A 16943-nucleotide genomic window follows, 5' to 3' on the forward strand; every position below is an offset into this window, starting at 1 on the left:
CCCCTCTCTCTCTCTGCAGGTCTTTTGGGGTGGTGTTATGGGAGATAGTGTAGGGTCAGGGTGTATAACCCCTCTCTCTCTCTCTGCAGGTCTTTTGGGGTGGTGTTATGGGAGATAGTGTAGGGTCAGGGTGTATAACCCCTCTCTCTCTCTCTCTGCAGGTCTTTTGGGGTGGTGTTATGGGAGATAGTGTAGGGTCAGGGTGTATAACCCCCCTCTCTCTCTCTGCAGGTCTTTTGGGGTGGTGTTATGGGAGATAGTGTAGGGTCAGGGTGTATAACCCCTCTCTCTCTCTCTCTCTGCAGGTCTTTTGGGGTGGTGTTATGGGAGATAGTGTAGGGTCAGGGTGTATAACCCCTCTCTCTCTCTCTGCAGGTCTTTTGGGGTGGTGTTATGGGAGATAGTGTAGGGTCAGGGTGTATAACCCCTCTCTCTCTCTCTGCAGGTCTTTTGGGGTGGTGTTATGGGAGATAGTGTAGGGTCAGGGTGTATAACCCCTCTCTCTCTCTCTGCAGGTCTTTTGGGGTGGTGTTATGGGAGATAGTGTAGGGTCAGGGTGTATAACCCCTCTCTCTCTCTCTGCAGGTCTTTTGGGGTGGTGTTATGGGAGATAGTGTAGGGTCAGGGTGTATAACCCCTCTCTCTCTCTGCAGGTCTTTTGGGGTGGTGTTATGGGAGATAGTGTAGGGTCAGGGTATATAACCCCTCTCTCTCTCTCTCTGCAGGTCTTTTGGGGTGGTGTTATGGGAGATAGTCTAGGGTCAGGGTGTATAACCCCTCTCTCTCTCTCTGCAGGTCTTTTGGGGTGGTGTTATGGGAGATAGTGTAGGGTCAGGGTATATAACCCCTCTCTCTCTCTCTCTGCAGGTCTTTTGGGGTGGTGTTATGGGAGATAGTGTAGGGTCAGGGTGTATAGTGTATAGGGTGTATAACCCCTCTCTCTCTCTCTCTCTGCAGGTCTTTTGGGGTGGTGTTATGGGAGATAGTGTAGGGTCAGGGTGTATAACTCTCTCTCTCTCTGCAGGTCTTTTGGGGTGGTGTTATGGGAGATAGTGTAGGGTCAGGGTGTATAACCCCTCTCTCTCTCTGCAGGTCTTTTGGGGTGGTGTTATGGGAGATAGTGTAGGGTCAGGGTGTATAACCCCTCTCTCTCTCTGCAGGTCTTTTGGGGTGGTGTTATGGGAGATAGTGTAGGGTCAGGGTGTATAACCCCTCTCTCTCTCTCTGCAGGTCTTTTGGGGTGGTGTTATGGGAGATAGTGTAGGGTCAGGGTGTATAACCCCTCTCTCTCTCTCTGCAGGTCTTTTGGGGTGGTGTTATGGGAGATAGTGTAGGGTCAGGGTGTATAACCCCTCTCTCTCTCTCTGCAGGTCTTTTGGGGTGGTGTTATGGGAGATAGTGTAGGGTCAGGGTGTATAACCTCTCTCTCTCTCTCTGCAGGTCTTTTGGGGTGGTGTTATGGGAGATAGTGTAGGGTCAGGGTCTATAACCCCTCTCTCTCTCTGCAGGTCTTTTGGGGTGGTGTTATGGGAGATAGTGTAGGGTCAGGGTGTATAACCCCTCTCTCTCTCTCTCTGCAGGTCTTTTGGGGTGGTGTTATGGGAGATAGTGTAGGGTCAGGGTGTATAACCCCTCTCTCTCTCTCTGCAGGTCTTTTGGGGTGGTGTTATGGGAGATAGTGTAGGGTCAGGGTGTATAACCCCTCTCTCTCTCTCTGCAGGTCTTTTGGGGTGGTGTTATGGGAGATAGTGTAGGGTCAGGGTGTATAACCCCTCTCTCTCTCTGCAGGTCTTTTGGGGTGGTGTTATGGGAGATAGTGTAGGGTCAGGGTATATAACCCCTCTCTCTCTCTCTCTGCAGGTCTTTTGGGGTGGTGTTATGGGAGATAGTGTAGGGTCAGGGTGTATAACCCCTCTCTCTCTCTGCAGGTCTTTTGGGGTGGTGTTATGGGAGATAGTGTAGGGTCAGGGTGTATAACCTCTCTCGCTCTCTCTGCAGGTCTTTTGGGGTGGTGTTATGGGAGATAGTGTAGGGTCAGGGTGTATAACCCCTCCCTCTCTCTCTCTCTGCAGGTCTTTTGGGGTGGTGTTATGGGAGATAGTGTAGGGTCAGGGTGTATAACCCCTCTCTCTCTCTCTGCAGGTCTTTTGGGGTGGTGTTATGGGAGATAGTGTAGGGTCAGGGTGTATAACCTCTCTCTCTCTCTCTGCAGGTCTTTTGGGGTGGTGTTATGGGAGATAGTGTAGGGTCAGGGTGTATAACCCCTCCCTCTCTCTCTCTCTGCAGGTCTTTTGGGGTGGTGTTATGGGAGATAGTGTAGGGTCAGGGTGTATAACCTCTCTCTCTCTCTCTGCAGGTCTTTTGGGGTGGTGTTATGGGAGATAGTGTAGGGTCAGGGTGTATAACCCCTCTCTCTCTCTGCAGGTCTTTTGGGGTGGTGTTATGGGAGATAGTGTAGGGTCAGGGTGTATAACCCCTCTCTCTCTCTCTGCAGGTCTTTTGGGGTGGTGTTATGGGAGATAGTGTAGGGTCAGGGTCTATAACCCCTCTCTCTCTCTCTCTGCAGGTCTTTTGGGTTGGTGTTATGGGAGATAGTGTAGGGTCAGGGTGTATAACCCCTCTCTCTCTCTCTGCAGGTCTTTTGGGGTGGTGTTATGGGAGATAGTGTAGGGTCAGGGTGTATAGGGTGTATAACCCCTCTCTCTCTCTCTGCAGGGTTTTTGGGGTGGTGTTATGGGAGATAGTGTAGGGTCAGGGTGTATAGTGTATAGGGTGTATAACCCCTCTCTCTCTCTCTGCAGGTCTTTTGGGGTGGTGTTATAGGAGATAGTGTAGGGTCAGGGTGTATAACCCCTCTCTCTCTCTCTGCAGGTCTTTTGGGGTGGTGTTATGGGAGATAGTGTAGGGTCAGGGTGTATAACCCCTCTCTCTCTCTCTGCAGGTCTTTTGGGGTGGTGTTATGGGAGATAGTGTAGGGTCAGGGTGTATAACCCCTCTCTCTCTCTCTCTGCAGGTCTTTTGGGGTGGTGTTATGGGAGATAGTGTAGGGTCAGGGTGTATAACCTCTCTCTCTCTCTCTGCAGGTCTTTTGGGGTGGTGTTATGGGAGATAGTGTAGGGTCAGGGTCTATAACCCCTCTCTCTCTCTCTCTGCAGGTCTTTTGGGGTGGTGTTATGGGAGATAGTGTAGGGTCAGGGTCTATAACCCCTCTCTCTCTCTCTCTGCAGGTCTTTTGGGGTGGTGTTATGGGAGATAGCCACACTAGCAGAGCAGCCCTACCAAGGGATGTCCAATGAACAGGTGCTGCGTTTTGTAATGGACGGAGGACTGCTAGACAAACCAGACAACTGCCCTGACATGATGTGAGTTACACACACACACACACACACACACACACACACACACACACACGGAGGACTGCTAGACAAACCAGACAACTGCCCTGACATGATGTGAGTTACACACACACACACACACACACACACACACCTAGGTGTCCGTTAGCTCGGTATATCTGGATTTTTGCCCCCCGAAAATGGAAAAGCCGATCAATAGAATTGGTGCTGGCCAATTGTCCGGGGGAAGAAAAATCCTCTTGTGAAATAATGCTTTTTAGCCTGTTCATTGATGGAAATATATTATACCGGTCATGCTTATCGGTCTACAGGTTCAGTGATGGAAATATATTATACCGGTCATGCTTATCGGTCTACAGGTTCAGTGATGGAAATATATTATACCGGTCATGCTTATCGGTCTACAGGTTCAGTGATGGAAATATATTATACCGGTCATGCTTATCGGTCTACAGGTTCAGTGATGGAAATATATTATACCGGTCATGCTTATCGGTCTACAGGTTCAGTGATGGAAATATATTATACCGGTCATGCTTATCGGTCTACAGGTTCAGTGATGGAAATATATTATACCGGTCATGCTTATCGGTCTACAGGTTCAGTGATGGAAATATATTATACCGGTCATGCTTATCGGTCTACAGGTTCAGTGATGGAAATATATTATACCGGTCATGCTTATCGGTCTACAGGTTCAGTGATGGAAATATATTATACCGGTCATGCTTATCGGTCTACAGGTTCAGTGATGGAAATATATTATACCGGTCATGCTTATCGGTCTACAGGTTCAGTGATGGAAATATATTATACCGGTCATGCTTATCGGTCTACAGGTTCAGTGATGGAAATATATTATACCGGTCATGCTTATCGGTCTACAGGTTCAGTGATGGAAATATATTATACCGGTCATGCTTATCGGTCTACAGGTTCAGTGATGGAAATATATTATACCGGTCATGCTTATCGGTCTACAGGTTCAGTGATGGAAATATATTATACCGGTCATGCTTATCGGTCTACAGGTTCAGTGATGGAAATATATTATACCGGTCATGCTTATCGGTCTACAGGTTCAGTGATGGAAATATATTATACCGGTCATGCTTATCGGTCTACAGGTTCAGTGATGGAAATATATTATACCGGTCATGCTTATCGGTCTACAGGTTCAGTGATGGAAATATATTATACCGGTCATGCTTATCGGTCTACAGGTTCAGTGATGGAAATATATTATACCGGTCATGCTTATCGGTCTACAGGTTCAGTGATGGAAATATATTATACCGGTCATGCTTATCTTATCGGTCTACAGGTTCAGTGATGGAAATATATTATACCGGTCATGCTTATCGGTCTACAGGTTCAGTGATGGAAATATATTATACCGGTCATGCTTATCGGTCTACAGGTTCAGTGATGGAAATATATTATACCGGTCATGCTTATCGGTCTACAGGTTCAGTGATGGAAATATATTATACCGGTCATGCTTATCGGTCTACAGGTTCAGTGATGGAAATATATTATACCGGTCATGCTTATCGGTCTACAGGTTCAGTGATGGAAATATATTATACCGGTCATGCTTATCGGTCTACAGGTTCAGTGATGGAAATATATTATACCGGTCATGCTTATCGGTCTACAGGTTCAGTGATGGAAATATATTATACCGGTCATGCTTATCGGTCTACAGGTTCAGTGATGGAAATATATTATACCGGTCATGCTTATCGGTCTACAGGTTCAGTGATGGAAATATATTATACCGGTCATGCTTATCGGTCTACAGGTTCAGTGATGGAAATATATTATACCGGTCATGCTTATCGGTCTACAGGTTCAGTGATGGAAATATATTATACCGGTCATGCTTATCGGTCTACAGGTTCAGTGATGGAAATATATTATACCGGTCATGCTTATCGGTCTACAGGTTCAGTGATGGAAATATATTATACCGGTCATGCTTATCGGTCTACAGGTTCAGTGATGGAAATATATTATACCGGTCATGCTTATCGGTCTACAGGTTCAGTGATGGAAATATATTATACCGGTCATGCTTATCGGTCTACAGGTTCAGTGATGGAAATATATTATACCGGTCATGCTTATCGGTCTACAGGTTCAGTGATGGAAATATATTATACCGGTCATGCTTATCGGTCTACAGGTTCAGTGATGGAAATATATTATACCGGTCATGCTTATCGGTCTACAGGTTCAGTGATGGAAATATATTATACCGGTCATGCTTATCGGTCTACAGGTTCAGTGATGGAAATATATTATACCGGTCATGCTTATCGGTCTACAGGTTCAGTGATGGAAATATATTATACCGGTCATGCTTATCGGTCTACAGGTTCAGTGATGGAAATATATTATACCGGTCATGCTTATCGGTCTACAGGTTCAGTGATGGAAATATATTATACCGGTCATGCTTATCGGTCTACAGGTTCAGTGATGGAAATATATTATACCGGTCATGCTTATCGGTCTACAGGTTCAGTGATGGAAATATATTATACCGGTCATGCTTATCGGTCTACAGGTTCAGTGATGGAAATATATTATACCGGTCATGCTTATCGGTCTACAGGTTCAGTGATGGAAATATATTATACCGGTCATGCTTATCGGTCTACAGGTTCAGTGATGGAAATATATTATACCGGTCATGCTTATCGGTCTACAGGTTCAGTGATGGAAATATATTATACCGGTCATGCTTATCGGTCTACAGGTTCAGTGATGGAAATATATTATACCGGTCATGCTTATCGGTCTACAGGTTCAGTGATGGAAATATATTATACCGGTCATGCTTATCGGTCTACAGGTTCAGTGATGGAAATATATTATACCGGTCATGCTTATCGGTCTACAGGTTCAGTGATGGAAATATATTATACCGGTCATGCTTATCGGTCTACAGGTTCAGTGATGGAAATATATTATACCGGTCATGCTTATCGGTCTACAGGTTCAGTGATGGAAATATATTATACCGGTCATGCTTATCGGTCTACAGGTTCAGTGATGGAAATATATTATACCGGTCATGCTTATCGGTCTACAGGTTCAGTGATGGAAATATATTATACCGGTCATGCTTATCGGTCTACAGGTTCAGTGATGGAAATATATTATACCGGTCATGCTTATCGGTCTACAGGTTCAGTGATGGAAATATATTATACCGGTCATGCTTATCGGTCTACAGGTTCAGTGATGGAAATATATTATACCGGTCATGCTTATCGGTCTACAGGTTCAGTGATGGAAATATATTATACCGGTCATGCTTATCGGTCTACAGGTTCAGTGATGGAAATATATTATACCGGTCATGCTTATCGGTCTACAGGTTCAGTGATGGAAATATATTATACCGGTCATGCTTATCGGTCTACAGGTTCAGTGATGGAAATATATTATACCGGTCATGCTTATCGGTCTACAGGTTCAGTGATGGAAATATATTATACCGGTCATGCTTATCGGTCTACAGGTTCAGTGATGGAAATATATTATACCGGTCATGCTTATCGGTCTACAGGTTCAGTGATGGAAATATATTATACCGGTCATGCTTATCGGTCTACAGGTTCAGTGATGGAAATATATTATACCGGTCATGCTTATCGGTCTACAGGTTCAGTGATGGAAATATATTATACCGGTCATGCTTATCGGTCTACAGGTTCAGTGATGGAAATATATTATACCGGTCATGCTTATCGGTCTACAGGTTCAGTGATGGAAATATATTATACCGGTCATGCTTATCGGTCTACAGGTTCAGTGATGGAAATATATTATACCGGTCATGCTTATCGGTCTACAGGTTCAGTGATGGAAATATATTATACCGGTCATGCTTATCGGTCTACAGGTTCAGTGATGGAAATATATTATACCGGTCATGCTTATCGGTCTACAGGTTCAGTGATGGAAATATATTATACCGGTCATGCTTATCGGTCTACAGGTTCAGTGATGGAAATATATTATACCGGTCATGCTTATCGGTCTACAGGTTCAGTGATGGAAATATATTATACCGGTCATGCTTATCGGTCTACAGGTTCAGTGATGGAAATATATTATACCGGTCATGCTTATCGGTCTACAGGTTCAGTGATGGAAATATATTATACCGGTCATGCTTATCGGTCTACAGGTTCAGTGATGGAAATATATTATACCGGTCATGCTTATCGGTCTACAGGTTCAGTGATGGAAATATATTATACCGGTCATGCTTATCGGTCTACAGGTTCAGTGATGGAAATATATTATACCGGTCATGCTTATCGGTCTACAGGTTCAGTGATGGAAATATATTATACCGGTCATGCTTATCGGTCTACAGGTTCAGTGATGGAAATATATTATACCGGTCATGCTTATCGGTCTACAGGTTCAGTGATGGAAATATATTATACCGGTCATGCTTATCGGTCTACAGGTTCAGTGATGGAAATATATTATACCGGTCATGCTTATCGGTCTACAGGTTCAGTGATGGAAATATATTATACCGGTCATGCTTATCGGTCTACAGGTTCAGTGATGGAAATATATTATACCGGTCATGCTTATCGGTCTACAGGTTCAGTGATGGAAATATATTATACCGGTCATGCTTATCGGTCTACAGGTTCAGTGATGGAAATATATTATACCGGTCATGCTTATCGGTCTACAGGTTCAGTGATGGAAATATATTATACCGGTCATGCTTATCGGTCTACAGGTTCAGTGATGGAAATATATTATACCGGTCATGCTTATCGGTCTACAGGTTCAGTGATGGAAATATATTATACCGGTCATGCTTATCGGTCTACAGGTTCAGTGATGGAAATATATTATACCGGTCATGCTTATCGGTCTACAGGTTCAGTGATGGAAATATATTATACCGGTCATGCTTATCGGTCTACAGGTTCAGTGATGGAAATATATTATACCGGTCATGCTTATCGGTCTACAGGTTCAGTGATGGAAATATATTATACCGGTCATGCTTATCGGTCTACAGGTTCAGTGATGGAAATATATTATACCGGTCATGCTTATCGGTCTACAGGTTCAGTGATGGAAATATATTATACCGGTCATGCTTATCGGTCTACAGGTTCAGTGATGGAAATATATTATACCGGTCATGCTTATCGGTCTACAGGTTCAGTGATGGAAATATATTATACCGGTCATGCTTATCGGTCTACAGGTTCAGTGATGGAAATATATTATACCGGTCATGCTTATCGGTCTACAGGTTCAGTGATGGAAATATATTATACCGGTCATGCTTATCGGTCTACAGGTTCAGTGATGGAAATATATTATACCGGTCATGCTTATCGGTCTACAGGTTCATTGATGGAAATATATTATACCGGTCATGCTTATCGGTCTACAGGTTCAGTGATGGAAATATATTATACCGGTCATGCTTATCGGTCTACAGGTTCATTGATGGAAATATATTATACCGGTCATGCTTATCGGTCTACAGGTTCGTTTGCATAATTTAGTGGAATTAGATTGGTACGTGTGTACAGTATATTCCCTGTCCCTCCTACTCTCCCTGGACCTCCTCCTCTCCCTGTCCCCCCTCCTCTCCCTGGACCACCACCACCACCTCCTCTCCCTGGACCACCTCCTCCGCCTCCTCCTCTCCCTGGACCACCACCTCCTCCGCCTCCTCCTCTCCCTGGACCACCACCTCCTCCGCCTCCTCCTCTCCCTGGACCACCACCTCCTCCGCCTCCTCCTCTCCCTGGACCACCACCTCCTCCGCCTCCTCCTCTCCCTGGACCACCACCTCCTCCGCCTCCTCCTCTCCCTGGACCACCACCTCCTCCGCCTCCTCCTCTCCCTGGACCACCACCTCCTCCGCCTCCTCCTCTCCCTGGACCACCACCTCCTCTGCCTACTCTCCCTGGACCACCACCTCCTCCGCCTCCTCTCCCTGGACCACCACCTCCTCCGCCTCCTCCTCCCTGGACCACCACATCATCCGCCTCCTCCTCCCTGGACCACCACCTCCTCCGCCTCCTCCTCCCTGGACCACCACATCATCCGCCTCCTCCTCCCTGGACCACCACCTCCTCCGCCTCCTCCTCCCTGGACCACCACCTCCTCCGCCTCCTCTCCCTGGACCACCACCTCCTCCGCCTCCTCTCCCTGGACCACCACCTCCTCCGCCTCCTCTCCCTGGACCACCACCTCCTCCGCCTCCTCTCCCTGGACCACCACCTCCTCCTCCTCCCTGGACCACTACCTCCTCCCTGGACCACCACCACCTCCGCCTCCTCTCCCTGGACCACCACCACCTCCGCCTCCTCTCCCTGGACCACCACCTCCTCCTCCTCCCTGGACCACCACCTCCTCCCTGGACCACCACCTCCTCTGCCTCTTCTCTGGACCACCTCCTCCTCCTCCTCTCTGGACCACCAACTCCTCCGCCTCCTCTCCCTGGACCACCACCTCCTCCTCTCTGGACCACCACCTCCTCCTCTCTGGACCACCACCTCCTCCTCTCTGGACCACCACCTCCTCCTCTCTGGACCACCACCTCCTCCTCCCCGGACCACCTCCTCCTCTCTGGACCACCACCGTGGGGCTCTGCCAGTCCGGTAGCCTGTCAGGTTTCAGCAGCTTGGGGCTCTGCCAGTCCAGTAGACTGGAGGCTGTAATGTCTAGTGTACTGCCATCTATTGACTGGAGGCTGTAATGTCTAGTGTACTGCCATCTATTGACTGGAGGCTGTAATGTCTAGTGTACTGCCATCTATTGACTGGAGGCTGTAATGTCTAGTGTACTGCCATCTATTGACTGGAGGCTGTAATGTCTAGTGTACTGCCATCTATTGACTGGAGGCTGTAATGTCTAGTGTACTGCCATCTATTGACTGGAGGCTGTAATGTCTAGTGTACTGCCATCTATTGACCGGAGGCTGTAATGTCTAGTGTACTGCCATCTATTGACTGGAGGCTGTAATGTCTAGTGTACTGCCATCTATTGACTGGAGGCTGTAATGTCTAGTGTATTGCCATCTATTGACTGGAGGCTGTAATGTCTAGTGTAATGCCATCTATTGACTGGAGGCTGTAATGTCTAGTGTAATGCCATCTATTGACTGGAGGCTGTAATGTCTAGTGTACTGCCATCTATTGACTGGAGGCTGTAATGTCTAGTGTACTGCCATCTATTGACTGGAGGCTGTAATGTCTAGTGTACTGCCATCTATTGACTGGAGGCTGTAATGTCTAGTGTATTGCCATCTATTGACTGGAGGCTGTAATGTCTAGTGTACTGCCATCTATTGACTGGAGGCTGTAATGTCTAGTGTATTGCCATCTATTGACTGGAGGCTGTAATGTCTAGTGTATTGCCATCTATTGACTGGAGGCTGTAATGTCTAGTGTATTGCCATCTATTGACTGGAGGCTGTAATGTCTAGTGTACTGCCATCTATTGACTGGAGGCTGTAATGTCTAGTGTACTGCCATCTATTGACTGGAGGCTGTAATGTCTAGTGTACTGCCATCTATTGACTGGAGGCTGTAATGTCTAGTGTACTGCCATCTATTGACTGGAGGCTGTAATGTCTAGTATACTGCCATCTATTGACTGGAGGCTGTAATGTCTAGTGTACTGCCATCTATTGACTGGAGGCTGTAATGTCTAGTATACTGCCATCTATTGACTGGAGGCTGTAATGTCTAGTGTATTGCCATCTATTGACTGGAGGGGGAAATATAACATCACTATAAATGCTTCACAAAGAACCCTATTTGGAAAACAAGTATTACTGTATACACACACACACACACACACACACACACACACACACACACACACACACACACACACACATCTGTGTGGACATGTATAGATATGGAACGTGAACTGTTTTGGTGCTTGAATTGAAAAGGACTCCTGCTACATCCCATTAGATAATATCTACCTTCTCTCTCTCTCTCCTACCAGGTTTGAGTTGATGTGTTGGCAGTACAACCCATTAGATAATATCTACCTTCTCTCTCTCTCTCTCCTACCAGGTTTGAGTTGATGTGTTGGCAGTACAACCCATTAGATAATATCTACCTTCTCTCTCTCTCTCCTACCAGGTTTGAGTTAATGTGTTGGCAGTATAACCCATTAGATAATATCTACCTTCTCTCTCTCCTACCAGGTTTGAGTTGATGTGTTGGCAGTACATCCCATTAGATAATATCTACCTTCTCTCTCTCTCTCCTACCAGGTTTGAGTTGATGTGTTGGCAGTATAACCCATTAGATAATATCTACCTTCTCTCTCTCTCTCCTACCAGGTTTGAGTTGATGTGTTGGCAGTATAACCCATTAGATAATATCTACCTTCTCTCTCTCCTACCAGGTTTGAGTTGATGTGTTGGCAGTACAACCCATTAGATAATATCTACCTTCTCTCTCTCTCTCCTACCAGGTTTGAGTTGATGTGTTGGCAGTATAACCCATTAGATAATATCTACCTTCTCTCTCTCTCTCCTACCAGGTTTGAGTTGATGTGTTGGCAGTATAACTCATTAGATAATATCTACCTTCTCTCTCTCCTACCAGGTTTGAGTTGATGTGTTGGCAGTACAACCCATTAGATAATATCTACCTTCTCTCTCTCTCTCCTACCAGGTTTGAGTTGATGTGTTGGCAGTATAACCCATTAGATAATATCTACCTTCTCTCTCTCTCTCCTACCAGGTTTGAGTTGATGTGTTGGCAGTATAACCCATTAGATAATATCTACCTTCTCTCTCTCTCTCCTACCAGGTTTGAGTTGATGTGTTGGCAGTACAACCCATTAGATAATATCTACCTTCTCTCTCTCTCTCCTACCAGGTTTGAGTTGATGTGTTGGCAGTATAACCCATTAGATAATATCTACCTTCTCTCTCTCCTACCAGGTTTGAGTTGATGTGTTGGCAGTATAACCCATTAGATAATATCTACCTTCTCTCTCTCTCTCTCCTACCAGGTTTGAGTTAATGTGTTGGCAGTACAACCCATTAGATAATATCTACCTTCTCTCTCTCCTACCAGGTTTGAGTTGATGTGTTGGCAGTATAACCCATTAGATAATATCTACCTTCTCTCTCTCTCTCCTACCAGGTTTGAGTTAATGTGTTGGCAGTACATCCCATTAGATAATATCTACCTTCTCTCTCTCTCTCTCCTACCAGGTTTGAGTTAATGTGTTGGCAGTACAACCCATTAGATAATATCTACCTTCTCTCTCTCCTACCAGGTTTGAGTTAATGTGTTGGCAGTACATCCCATTAGATAATATCTACCTTCTCTCTCTCTCTCTCCTACCAGGTTTGAGTTAATGTGTTGGCAGTACAACCCATTAGATAATATCTACCTTCTCTCTCTCCTACCAGGTTTGAGTTGATGTGTTGGCAGTATAACCCATTAGATAATATCTACCTTCTCTCTCTCTCTCCTACCAGGTTTGAGTTGATGTGTTGGCAGTACAACCCATTAGATAATATCTACCTTCTCTCTCTCTCTCTCCTACCAGGTTTGAGTTAATGTGTTGGCAGTACAACCCATTAGATAATATCTACCTTCTCTCTCTCCTACCAGGTTTGAGTTGATGCGTATGTGTTGGCAGTACAACCCGAAGATGCGTCCGTCGTTTCTGGAGATCATCAACAGCATCAAGGAGGAGCTGGAGCCGCCGTTCAGAGAGATGAGTTTCTTTTACAGCCAAGAGAACAAGCTTCCAGACACAGAGGAGTTAGACATGGAGGTAGAGAACAAGAAGAATGTTCCTCTAGGCCCAGCTGCCTCTTCACGCCCCCCCATCCCCTCCGGGTCCGCCCAGCCCAACCAGCCCCCTCCTCCCCCCTCCCAACAGACACCAGCCTCCACGGCCCCCGACGGTCAATTAACGCTGGGCTCCACCCCCCCTTCAGCCCCGTCCTCTGGGCAGGTTCAGCCCCAAGCTCCCTCGTCCCCCTGCTCCCCAGCCCTCGGGGCCACCAGCCAGGCCTGCTGCTCCCCAGTGGCCCCTGGCCCCTCCTCGGACCAGAACTCAGGTGCCTCAGGACAGGTGGCGTCCAACGGCCCCGAGGCGGTCGCCCAGGTCCTGCTGCGACCAGCCTTCAATGACTCACCGCCCTACACACACATGAACGGAGTGAGGAAGAAGGAACGTGCCATGCCCCTCCCACAGTCCTCGGCCTGCTGATCCTAGTCGACCCCTCTCCATCCCTCATCCCTCTTTTCTAAAGAGCTTGTTGGACCCCTCTACTTTTTCATTGTGTTATTGTATTGACATTTCTCTCAACTGTTGACATCTCTCTCAACTGCCTGATATAAACGCCCTCCTGCTGAGGCATGCTGGGAGACCCTGGACCACAACCTGGACAACGCCCTCCTGCTGAGGCATGCTGGGAGACCCTGGACCACGGTGGTTTTATATCCCTTTAGGCCCAACTACCTTTATATAGAAAACGCAAGTCCGTTGTTCAGGAAGGTTTCTGGTTACCGGTACCAGTCAGAAGGTTGGACACACCTACTCATTCCAGGGTTTTTCTTTATTTTTACTATTTTCTACATTGTAGAATAATATTGAAGACATCAAAACTAGGAAATAACACATATGGAATCATGTAGTAACCAAAAAAGGGTTAAATAAATCTAAATATATTTGAGATTCTTCAAAGTAACCACCCTTTGCCTTGATGACAGCTTTGCACACTCTCTGCACACTCTCGGCATTCTCTCAACCAGCTTCATGAGGAATGCTTTTCCAACAGTCTTGAAGGCGTTCCCACATATGCTGAGCACTTGTTGGCTGCTTTTCGTTCACTCGGTGGTCCAACTCATCCCAAACCATCTCAATATGGTTGAGGTCGGGTGATTGTGGGGGCCAGGTCATCTGATGCAGCACTCCATCACTCTCCTTCTTGGTCAAATAGCCCTTACGCAGCCTGGAGGTGTGTTGGGTCATTGTCCTGTTGAAAAACAAATGATGGTCCCACTAAGCCCAAACCAGATGGGATGGCGTATCGCTGCAGAATGCTGTGGTAGCCATGCTGGTTAAGTGTCCCTTGAATTCTAAATAAATCAGTGTCACCAACAAAGCACCCCCTCACCATCACACCTCCTCCTCCATGCTTCACGGTGGGAACCACACATGCAGAGATCATCAGTTCACCTACTCTGCGTTCCACTGGTCTAATGTCCACTGGTCGTGTTTCTTGGCCCAAGCAAGTGTCTTTTTATTATTGCTGTCCTTTAGTAGTGGTTTCTTTGCAGTAATTCTACCATGAAGGCCTGATTTCACACAATCTCCTCTAAACAGTTGATGTTGAGATGTGTCTGTTACTTGAACTCTGAAGCATTTATTTGGGCTGTAATCTGAGGTGCAGTTAACTCTAATGAACTTGTCCTCTGCAGCAGAGGTAACTCTGGGTCTTTCTTTCCTGTGGCGGTCCTCATGAGAGCCAGTTTCATCATAGCGCTTGAGGGTTTTTGCGACTGCACTTGAAGAAATGTTCAACATTCTTGAAATGTTCCCGGATTGACTGACCTTCATGTCTTAAAGTAATGATGGACTGTCGTTTCCCTTTGCTTATTTGAGCTGTTCTTGCCATAATATGGACTTGGTCTTTTACCAAATAGGGCTATCTTCTGTATACCACCCCTACCTTGTCACAACACAACTGATTGGCTCAAACGCATTAAGAAGGAAAGAAATTCCATAAAATAACTTTTAACAAGGCACACCTGTTAATTGAAATGCATTCCAGGTGACTACCTCATGAAGCTGGTTGAGAGAATGCAAAGCTGTCATCAAGGCAAAGGGTGGCTATTTGAAGAATCTCAAATCTAAAATATATTTTGAACTGTTTCTGTTTTTTTGGTTACTACATGATTCCATAAGTGTTATTTCAACAATTTAGATTTCTTCACTATTATTCTACAATGTAGAAAATAGTAAAAATAAAGAAAAACCCTTGAATGAGTAGATGTGTCCAAACTTGTGACTGGTACTGAGATGGTACACTATATATATAGTGTGTATATATATATAGTGTGTTTTTATTAGTTTTTCTAAATATTCCCAAATGGAGACAGCCTTTCAGAGTGATGGTTGGTTCACTGTGTAATAGTGGGGCATTATTATTATTGTGAGGTTTTATCTTCTGTCTGGATGCAACGGTCAAGCGCTGTCTGTGTCTGTGTTGTATATCAGTGGATGGACAGACTCCTCTCTGTTGCACTGGGACAAGATGGTCACCACTGATGATGTTTAGTTGTCTGGCGTAAACTACTTGTCTTCTCCGTTTGTCTTGTCTGTGATTGACAGGAAGCATTCTGACACTAGCGTAAACTACTTGTCTTCTCCCTTTGTCTTGTCTGTGATTGACAGGAACCATTCTGACACTAGCGTAAACTACTTGTCTTCTCCCTTTGTCTTGTCTGTGATTGACAGGAAGCATTCTGACACTAGCGTAAACTACTTGTCTTCTCCCTTTGTCTTGTCTGTGATTGACAGGAACCATTCTGACACTAGCGTAAACTACTTGTCTTCTCCGTTTGTCTTGTCTGTGATTGACAGGAAGCATTCTGACACTAGCGTAAACTACTTGTCTTCTCCGTTTGTCTTGTCTGTGATTGACAGGAAGCATTCTGACACTAGCGTAAACTACTTGTCTTCTCCGTTTGTCTTGTCTGTGATTGACAGGAAGCATTCTGACACTAGCGTAAACTACTTGTCTTCTCCCTTTGTCTTGTCTGTGATTGACAGGAACCATTCTGACACTAGCGTAAACTACTTGTCTTCTCCCTTTGTCTTGTCTGTGATTGACAGGAACCATTCTGACACTAGCGTAAACTACTTGTCTTCTCCCTTTGTCTTGTCTGTGATTGACAGGAAGCATTCTGACACTAGCGTAAACTACTTGTCTTCTCCCTTTGTCTTGTCTGTGATTGACAGGAACCATTCTGACACTAGCGTAAACTACTTGTCTTCTCCGTTTGTCTTGTCTGTGATTGACAGGAACCATTCTGACACTAGCGTAAACTACTTGTCTTCTCCGTTTGTCTTGTCTGTGATTGACAGGAAGCATTCTGACACTAGCGTAAACTACTTGTCTTCTCCCTTTGTCTTGTCTGTGATTGACAGGAAGCATTCTGACACTAGCGTAAACTACTTGTCTTCTCCGTTTGTCTTGTCTGTGATTGACAGGAACCATTCTGACATTTGCGTAAACTACATGCCGTCTCCTAGGCCTACAAAACATGAATATATTATTTAGTATCTTAAAGGATGTATGGCTCCATATCCTTAGTTCCTCTGACCGGATGTATGGCTCCATATCCTTAGTTCCTCTGACCGGATGTATGGCTCCATATGCTTAGTTCCTCTGACCGGATGTATGGCTCCATATCCTTAGTTCCTCTGACCGGATGTATGGCTCCATATGCTTAGTTCCTCTGACCAGATGTATGGCTCCATATCCTTAGTTCCTCTGACCGGATGTATGGCTCCATATCC

General features: G+C 45.6%; 1 protein-coding gene across 3 annotated transcripts; it reads left to right on the forward strand.

Annotated features, from left to right (window-relative positions):
* The first annotated feature begins 1012 nt into the window (after positions 1 to 1012).
* Positions 1013 to 16011, forward strand: LOC129850736 (insulin-like growth factor 1 receptor). 3 transcript variants are annotated; one of them, XM_055916997.1, is made up of 3 exons: positions 1013 to 1440; positions 1509 to 3362; positions 13019 to 16011. In XM_055916997.1, exons 2-3 carry the CDS (start codon positions 3286 to 3288, stop codon positions 13623 to 13625), a joined length of 684 nt encoding a protein of 227 aa, XP_055772972.1. In that variant the 5' UTR covers positions 1013 to 1440; positions 1509 to 3285; the 3' UTR covers positions 13626 to 16011. The 3 variants fall into 3 exon arrangements, with proteins under 3 accessions (XP_055772972.1, XP_055772971.1, XP_055772973.1); XM_055916996.1 differs by having other exon boundaries at positions 1013 to 3362; XM_055916998.1 differs by lacking the exons at positions 1013 to 1440; positions 1509 to 3362 and adding an exon at positions 3370 to 3452 and having other exon boundaries at positions 13019 to 16010.
* Positions 16012 to 16943: the final 932 nt, after the last annotated feature.

The sequence above is a fragment of the Salvelinus fontinalis genome, unplaced genomic scaffold (assembly GCF_029448725.1).
Source record: "Salvelinus fontinalis isolate EN_2023a unplaced genomic scaffold, ASM2944872v1 scaffold_2254, whole genome shotgun sequence".
Classification (NCBI taxonomy): domain Eukaryota; kingdom Metazoa; phylum Chordata; class Actinopteri; order Salmoniformes; family Salmonidae; genus Salvelinus; species Salvelinus fontinalis.